Consider the following 9,212-nt stretch of genomic DNA (forward strand, 5'->3'; position numbering starts at 1 on the left):
GGCTGCAAGATTTTAAGTTCTCTTAAGTAGTCTTCAAAATATTGGTTATGCATGGATGGCACTGGTTTAGGACCCAAGAGGGTGGTCCTATTGTTCAGAACTAAATACGTGGGAAGTGGCAGTCTCCCCCCTAGGAGGCACCCCAGCACCTTGATGTAGTGGCAGTGGTCTTTGGGCTCTTTCCTGGGAATCCCCGCTCCCCAGGCTGCAATCCACCCCATATGGGCCAGCCTCTTCACGGACCCCAGGAGGGTCTGTGGACTGAGTGCTCACCCCTGCATGCACACCCATACACAGGGCTCAGGACCTGGCTCTGGGCACCTCCAGTAAGCCTTATCAGACCAATTCTAACCCATCCTATCCTTTACACTTGAGGATTTGGTATATCTCTTTTCTGTTTGTCCTTTCACTCTGCTGAGGGAACAGAATCCTGGCCGGGTCAGGGTGAATCCTTTCTTCCCAGGCTCTGGTAGTGGACTTGAAATTTGTAACGAGGCCCATTCACATACAAAGGCCCAATAGATACAACCTACTGCATTGGACGATTAAGGAAGCTAGGCCCAGAGACAGTAGGCAACTTGTCAGAGGTCACAGAGCCAGCCGCAGGCCCAAAGAACTCCGGTTAGATCACACTGGCTCTTGTGAAGATGATTGTTGGTGGTCTGGCTACTTAACTAGTGAACTAAACAGCCTCTTTTCATGGCCCCTGCAGATGCTAAAGGGACCATCCGGGAAATTGTCCTGCCTAAGGGCTTGGACCTGGACCGACCCAAGCGGACCCGCACGTCCTTCACAGCTGAGCAGCTATACCGCCTGGAAATGGAGTTCCAGCGCTGCCAGTACGTGGTGGGCCGTGAGCGCACTGAGCTGGCCCGCCAGCTGAACCTCTCCGAGACCCAGGTAAGAGGGCAGGGCCAGGCCCCTCCACCCTTGCCCTGCAGCCCGGAAACTTTGTGGGGTACTAGGCCTGTGGGCTGCTACAGGCACACCCAGCTTTGGAGTTCACACGTGCATCAGGGAAAAGCTTAGAGTTATAGGTAAATCAGAGCAGTAAATATAGCGCGGATAAGAGAGAGCTGGCGTATGCCAACAGAGGGCCTTCTGAATGCATCAGGCCCTTTGGGTGGAATATGGGGAAAGGCCAGAGAAATAGGAAGGAGGGGCATCCAGGATGCAGGGAGTGACTTGGGGGGGGGGGGTGTTGGCACATGAGGGACCCTGCAGGAGAGGGTGGTGAGGTGTTGGCTTACTGGGAGCAGAGATTCCAGAGAAGAGAAGAAACATTCCAAAATTGGGTTGGGTATTTCTCATTTCCCCATTCTGGGCATCTCCCCATCCTCCATACATACCCTTTATCCCACTGTACCTCAGAAGTCCTTGCTGGAGAGAAGGGGTCCGAATACCTCCTTCACCCAGGAAGGGCTTAGGATTTTAACAGTAATAAGCTTAGCCCAAAGGAAAAACTTTTGTGAAGTGAGCACCCACTCTGTGCGAATGGAGGTGTTTGAGTCTGGTACCAGAGACACAAGAAAACAATAATGATAATAATGCTGCTGGGTGCCCACTGTGCCCCGGAGTGGCTCCAAGTGCCCTGCATACGGGATTTCACTGAGGCCTCCCCACAACCCGACAACCCAACGGTGCAATTACCAGAGCTAGGATTTGGGCAAGCAGTCTGTCATCTTTATGCTATCTCTAAACTGGCGGCCATCCTAGAGCTTGTAAAGAATGATCCGGAGACCCTTATTGAGCAACAGCTCTAGAAAATCCCTTCTCTTTTCCTAGGCCGGGGGCTGGCAGAGACTATAAGGCACAGCTAACAGTTACTGAGACCTTCCTCTGTCCCAGGCTCTGGTACTCGACATGTCCCAACTCATTTAGTCCTCGCTGTGACCGTGTGGGGAGAGCGTGAGGTTTCTCTTCAGACAACACTCCTGACACCAGCTGTGTGGGATGTTTTCCAACAGCAACCAGACCGCCCATTCCCTAGCCCCAAGCGAGTGTCAAGCTACTCGATTCAATTCTGCCCCGGACTCCTGGGGTGAGCACAGATGATGCAGGCTAAGGCTCAGTCTCACTGGGCATCTACATCAGATGCCACATGCAAGGCCCCAGGGCCACCGGTACCTCTCTGATGGAGCAGCTATAAAGTTGGGGGTTCCCACCTCTCCCTCCTCAGGTTTGGAAATTTGTTGGAATGGCTTGCAGAACTCAGGAAAGCACTTTACTTTCATTTACAGGCTTATGGTAAAGGATACAATTCAGAAATAGCCACATTTGGTGGAAGGGGGAGATAGAGCCAAATGGAAGAGATGCATAGAGCAAGATGTTGGGGTGGGGTGTTCAGGGAGCTTCTATACCATTTCTGGGTGCCACCCACCAGCACCGCCACGTGATCCCCAACCCAGAAGCTCTCTGAATCTTACTGTTCAAGAGTTTTTGTAACCCAGCCCCTCCCCGCTCTCCAGAGGGCAAGTGTGGGGGGCCCAACCCCCTAATCACAGGTGCAGTCTCTGGGACCACTGCTGCACCCTGAACCCAGGCAGAGCCCACCCTGAGTCACCTTGTTAGAATGAACTCAGGTGCAGTTTATTTATTTTTTAAAAAAGAATTTACTTATTTATTCATGAGAGACACAGAGAGAGGCAGAGACGCGGGCAGAGGGAGAAGCAGGCTCTATGCAGGGAGCCCGATGCGGCACTCGATCTCGGGTTTCCAGGATCAGGCCCTGGGCTGAAGGCGGTGCTAAACCACTGAGCCACCCGGGCTGCCCTCACCTGGTCTTTATAAAAAGATGGCTTTATGGGTAATATTATCTCCATTTCAGGGAACTGAGAGAGGTAAGTAACTTGCCCTAGGTTCTAGAGCTAAAATTCTGTGGAATCCTCCTTATATATACCCGTAGCTTTGTTAAGAAAATTGCTGAATACCTCCTATGTACCAGGCCCCGTTCTAGGCACCAGAGACATAGCAGAGAACAACGTAGACCAGGCACCGTGCAGTGTACGCCCTGAGTGAGAAAGATGGCATTTACAAGAGTTAGTGGGTGCTAGGAAGCAGATAAAACATGGTATGCTGAGGCCTGGAAATCTTTCCCTGGGGTGGTCAGGGGAGGCCTCTTTGAGGAGGTGAATGACAGTGGCCGGGGTGTGAATGACAGGGAAGAGGCAGAGGAAGAGCTAGGAGAGGAGGAGTCAAGACTCAGGGTAACTGTGAAGGCCTGGAAGTGAGAACTAGCACAGAATGTTCTGAAGTGTCCGAAGGCCAGTGTGGCTGGAGTCAGAGTGTAATAGGGAAGGCGGGTGGGACACAGCAGGTGGTGTTTAGAGACCATGGTGAGGTGTTGAGGGGAGAGTGACACGAGGGGACTGGCATTACAGAGGCCACTCTGTCACCTGGAGAAGGGGGACGAGAGGCCGAGGTGGGGCTCTGAGCGCCGGTGGAGGAGTGAACTGGTCTAATCCAAATCTCTAATTTGGAGGTGGCATCTGTTAGGACTTGCTCATCAGGAATTATGTGCACGGGGCAAAGGAAAAAGAAGTGGTTTGGTGGGGTACAGGCGTATGATGGGAACTGGCCAACGAGCCCACGTAACGGGTTGAGAAAGCTGGGGAGGAGCAGGACACTGGAGAGCAATCTAGCGTTTTGTTTGGGATCGGTTCAGTTTGAGATCCAGGTGGAGATGTCGGGAAGACATGTCAGATTTTTCTCAGGGGGCTGCTGTTTCTCTGATTTACCTGCAGCTCTTTTAGGGGAAAGGATAAGAGACTCCTTCACGTGTGCTCAAATAACAGATGGACCCCGGAGGGATGAACCAGGAGGCACAATCTTGTGTCAGCCCAGGAACAGGAAGCATGCTGTAGCCACCCCTGGTAGGGAACCGAAGCTGAGGTTCATTTGGGGCCTGGGGGCTTCAACACCATGTGCCGCCCCCTCCCCACCCCGGGGCTCCCCAGAGTCCGCCTGCACCTGCTCTCAAGAGGTTGCCTCTGTCCACGGCTCCTCCTCCTGCCAACCAGCATCTTTACCCCCTTCCTGGGTAGCAGGAGGGCCCTAATTTAGGTGGAGAAAATGTGGGTTGACTCAGGACTCCCTTCTCGTTCCCTCTCTCTGTCTTAGCTTCTATGTGCCTGGTTACGTAGCGGGCACCCCTGGTGAGAATCCCCCTTGCGGGACCTGGGGGGACCGTGAAGCCTTCCCTCCCCACCGCCTGCACAGCTCTCAGAGGAGGCCCGTGAGCCCCTGGCCCACCCGGAGCGCACGTGCCCTTCTCCACATCGGAGAACTAGGACGGGCCCCTTGGTACAGTTGTCCCGGTGTTTAGGAACTCCCGACACACTTGGTCGCCTTGCCTTGTTTCAAGGAGACGTGTGGTGCTCGGTTAAGCCAGGGCTTCTCAAAGTATGGTCTGCAGACCGCCTTACGAGGAACCCCTGAGATTCTCATTAAAATACAGATTCCTGGCTCAGGTTTCGCGTGCAGCCCACAGGTTCCGAGTCAGAATTTCTGGGGAGGACCTGACAACCTCTCTGTTTTTCAGCTGATGTGGGACCACGTTGCTTGACAGACTTCAGTGTCCACCAGAGGCTTTACTAAATCCGCTATTATTAGCTTGGATAAGAGCAGCTCCGGCTCTCTGACAATTATCTTCAGCCCCATACCTGGGGCTCTGCCCCCATGACTTCTTCCAGAACAGCAGAATAGCTGGTACCTTCCAGGTCACAAAAACCAGGGCCATCCCAGATCCGCAAGTACCGGTCATGGGAATGTGCCCAGTCACGGGAAGTAGCCCCTTAAAGATTAAGGCCATTTCCAAATCGATCATGAGGCTTGGGATTGAGCACCGCCACGAGCCTCAAGAGGGTGACAGATGATCTCCCAGAAAGTACCTCCGTGGCCCTGGCAGGCAGCTGGGAACCACGGCCCTCCCCTGTGTGTGCGGGCGGCTCACAGTGTGGTCCAGCGGAGGATGCGGGTGGGGAGGGTGGAGAGGGTGGGGAGGGGGAAGTGAAGGCACCCAGGGAGTTGGGCGGGGGAGCAGGAGGGGGAGGAGGTGAGATGCGGCCTGCAGGGAGACCGCAGCAGGGCAGCCAGAAGGCAAGGGGGAGGCCAGCGCCTCAGGAAGTATGCTTCTGCACAGGACCCAGGCCTCCCCGAAGACCATACCCAGATTTAACCCTGAGAGAGGGGGTCCCTGCAGCGGAACTGAAGGCTTCCTGGAGGAAGGAGGGACAAACCCAGAGGCTCTGAACCTGCCTCTCACTCAGTTTGGCCCTTGTTTGCTGAGCCTTATGAGTCAGCCCTTTGGGGACCATGGGACTGCTGGTAGGAAGTAGTCAGGCGGGGCGCCTCTCCCCCACCTTTGCAGCTCCAGCTCCTTCTACCTCAGTTCACAGGTTAGATTCATACACAGAAAAAATTTTTTTAAAGATTTTATTTATTCATTCATGAGAGACACAGAGAGGCAGAGGGAGAAGCAGGCTCCATGTAGGGAGCCCGATGCGGGACTCGATCCCGGGACCCCAGGATCACGCCCTGGGCTGGAGGCAGATGCTCAACCACTGAGCCACCCAGGCCTCCCACGCACAGAAATTTTTTTGAAAATACGGATGTGTGGGCCCCACCGGGTGTGGGCATCAGGATTTAGAAGAAAATGATCTCAAAGTGCAGCCCAGACTGACAACCACCGACGTGGTCCATAAGGGCCCAAGAAATGGGCATGCCAGCCCCCAGCCCTGGCCTCCCCTCCTCTCCTCCCCTCCCTAGGGACTCCCCAACCCGGGGAGCCCACGCCTCTCTCTTCCTGCTGCCCCAGAGCTGCAGGACAGGACACCCGTAAAACCTCTGTCATTCCTTACGGCTCATCCCCCTTGTTAGTGCCACCCCCTTTGTTGCTGGGAGTGGGTCGGTGCCACCCTCCCCCTAGACCCTCAGCTTCGCCAGGACAGGAATCCTGACTTCTGAGTCTGGCCTCTCCCGCTGGTTCGGTGCTAGGATAGGCCAGGCACCATGTGAAGTCCTCTGCGTGGACGTCTGTATCTGATCCCTGCAACAGCCCACGTATTTTTGTCCCTGTTTCTGAGATGAGAAGCTGAGGCTGGGACATTCTTGGGGTGGTATCTAGGTCCTAAAAGGGTGGCTGCTTAGCAAGGCAGAAGCCAGGAGGCTTCCCAGCAGGGGAGAAGAAGGCAGAGACCCACAGAGCCGCTTCCCCAGGTGTCTGACTGGATCCTTTCCTGGAGCAATTGAGATCCCAGGAGTGACAAACTAACATTTTCTTCTTTCCAGTCGCTTCCTTCAGCCACATTTGGTCGAATGTCCCTTGGCCTTCCCTGACTGATATCCCCTTCATATGTCAACTCTTGGGTGCCCGTGAGGCTCGGTTAAGCATCTGCCTTCAGCTCGGGTCATGATCTTGGGATCCGGGGGTCGAGCCCCCCATCGGGCTCTTTGCTCCGTGGGGAGCCTGCTTCTCCCTCTCTCTACCTGCCACTCCCCCTACATGTGCTCTTTCTGTCAAAAAAGTAAATAAAATCTTAAAAAAATAAAAAAATAAAAAATAAATGTCACCTCTTCAGAGAGGCTGTGTTTGCCACCCAGTAGTAAGCCAGCCTTTCCCCCTTAATCCTTCAGCCTTTTCCCAAAGCAGCGCCTCTCAAAGTGCGGCTCTGGGGCGGGTGTCCCCCTCAAACTGTTACCTGCCCAGGAAGGTTAGGTGCAGAAATGGAGAGTAAGTGCAATTCATTTTAATTGTATTTGACAAAATCATTGGTTCACAACACACTGGAAACTTTATAAAGTGGTTCCTTAGCACGAATAATTCGAGAGACCCTGCTCCAGGCACTGAGCGCCCCGACAGTCACTGCCGTTCTCGCTGCCGTTCTTCATCCGTGTCCCCTCCCACGGAGGGTTTGCTCTGCTCTCATCACTGCTGATGCCCTGAGTCCGAGGCGGCACCTGGCAGGTAGAGGGCACCCAGTGCACCTCTGCAGGATGAATGATTGAGGGAATGAATGATGTGTCCAATCGCAAGTGGATCCCGCAACCTTCTGGTTAATTTCCATCATTGAAACTCAGTCCAAACCCATTTATTTACTTATTTTTTATTTTTTAAAGATTTTATTTATCTATTCATGAGAGACACGGAGAGAGGCAGAGACACAGGCAGAGGGACTCGACGCGGGACTCAATCCCGGGACCCCGGGGTCATGCCCTGGGCTGAAGGCAGACGCTCCACTGCTGAGCCCCCCGGGCCTCCCAAGTCCCGTCCCAAACACCAAACCCACACCTGTTTCAGATCTCGTCCTCCCCTTCCCCACTTGGAACAGGTTGACTCACTGTTGGCGCCCGGGGCGTGGTGGCTCCTAGGAGGTGGTGTCGTGAGGCCTTGCCCCAGGAGGCTTCACCCGACCCTCATCCGCACCCAGGCAGCCCTCCCACTCCGGCCTCCGCCTCCTCCGAGCCTCTGGGCTCCTTCACCGGAGCCATAGGAGTTGCCGGCCCCCCTTACGCTCTCCCAAAGCTGGAGGCCACCAGCAAGGCCTCCCCACCCTTTCCTGGGCACGCCCTCCACCCAGTGCCCCCATTTGTCCTGCTGGCACACCCTGCCCCAGCCAGCTGCCAGCCTCCTCGAACCTCCCGGCCACGAGTCTGTGCTCCCAGGACACCAGTGCGGGTGCAGGGGGGGAGTGTGGGGGGGGCGGTGGGCCTACAGATGCTGTGCAAGTGCTCCAGCTGGGCCATGAGCATCGGACTGTCTCTCCACCCGCACCTCTAGGCCCTATGCAAGATTCTTCTGGAGACTGCTCCTTGCCTTCTGTGAGGGGTTGCCCTTGCCTTCTCCCAGGGGGAGGGGATCCCAGCACCATGGGGGCTGACCACTGAGCTTCCCTCCCAGCCTATGGTTTCTTCCATACACGAGGACGGGCCTTGGAGCCCCGGGTGCTGGGCAGTGGAGGCGGCTGGATCGGCCTCCTCTCATAGACCTTGACAAAGGGCCCCCCCCTGCCCTGTTGTTGGTGGCTCCATTTAGGCTGTGGAGGACTTGGCACCTGGTTGTCCCCAAGCTTGCGTCTCCAGGTTTGGCCTTGGCCAGTGGCCTTCAACCTCCTGCCACACTGGGTGTCCTGTTGAGGAGCCTGGCCTCTGCAGCTGAAGGGCTCATGCAGATTGGGATGGAGAGCTCACCTGGGAGGGGGTGTGGGGGTCCCAGGACAGCCGAGGTGAGCTGGTCCCCAGGCCGGCAGCCCACCCCCGCCCACTTTGGGCCTCCCTACCGGTGAGTGCTCTGCAAGGCCGAGGGACGTCGCCACCAGGAGTCTGTGCCCACCTTCTAGATCATACCCTGCGACCACGATCTGGGGCCAGGGTCCCTGACTGGCTGGCGCAGAGCGGCCGAGCGGGGAAGACCTAACGACACTCTGAATGCTCTTCTTCCCCCTTTCACTCCACCCTTGCTGCCCTGCTCCCCCCTCCCTGGCCCTCCACGACCTCCTCGCACTTTGCCTGTCTCCTGTCCCTTCCTGACACCCCTCCCCACCCTCGGCCCCAAGGTCAAGGTCTGGTTCCAGAATCGCCGCACCAAGCAGAAGAAAGACCAGAGCAGGGACCTGGAGAAGCGGACGTCCTCCGAGGCCTCCGAGGCCTTTGCCACCTCCAACATCCTGCGGCTGCTGGAGCAGGGCCGGCTGCTGTCCGTGCCCAGGGCGCCCGGCCTCGTGGCGCTGAGCCCTGGCCCTCTGGGCCTGCCTGCCGGCCACCGGGGCGCCTTGCCGGGAGACCCCAGGAAGTCCTCCCCGTGCCTCAACCCCCTGACCTCGGCCTCCGCGTCCCCGCCGCTGCCACCGCCTCCGCCAACCCTCTGCTTCCCCTCTGCCCCCCTCCTGGACCTCCCTGCCTGCTGTGAACTCGGTTCCTCGGCCTTCGAGCCCTACAGCCGGCTAGAACGGAGAGTGGGCAGCCCTGGTGGTGGCAAAAAAGCCAACGTTTAGGCCTCCACCGCCCCCCGCGACCCCGAGTCCCCGAGCACGGCACTGCCCCTGACTCCCCTGCCCCATGGACTGCCCCGAGCAGGCACCAGACGGGGGCAGCCGCACACCTGGCCCTGCCCCCCAGACTGTGGACCAGGAGGCCTGGGTCCCGCGGCTCGTGTGTGTGAGTGCAGTGTGCGTGCGTGTGCCTCTCACTGAAATAAAGGAAAACAATGACAAGAA

The 9,212-nt window shown here is 56.7% G+C and overlaps 1 protein-coding gene across 1 annotated transcript in view; it reads left to right on the forward strand.

The window, feature by feature from the left end:
- Positions 1-9,212, forward strand: part of VAX2 (ventral anterior homeobox 2) — a 28,780-nt gene extending 19,568 nt beyond the window's left edge. Inside the window, exons 5-6 of the mRNA XM_049115080.1 lie at positions 713-900; positions 8,553-9,212. Coding sequence (XP_048971037.1) covers positions 713-900; positions 8,553-8,990 — 626 coding nt within the window. The 3' untranslated portion in view covers positions 8,991-9,212. The remainder of the gene's footprint in view (positions 1-712; positions 901-8,552) is intronic.

This window comes from Canis lupus, chromosome 10 (assembly GCF_003254725.2).
Source record: "Canis lupus dingo isolate Sandy chromosome 10, ASM325472v2, whole genome shotgun sequence".
NCBI classification, from domain to species: domain Eukaryota; kingdom Metazoa; phylum Chordata; class Mammalia; order Carnivora; family Canidae; genus Canis; species Canis lupus.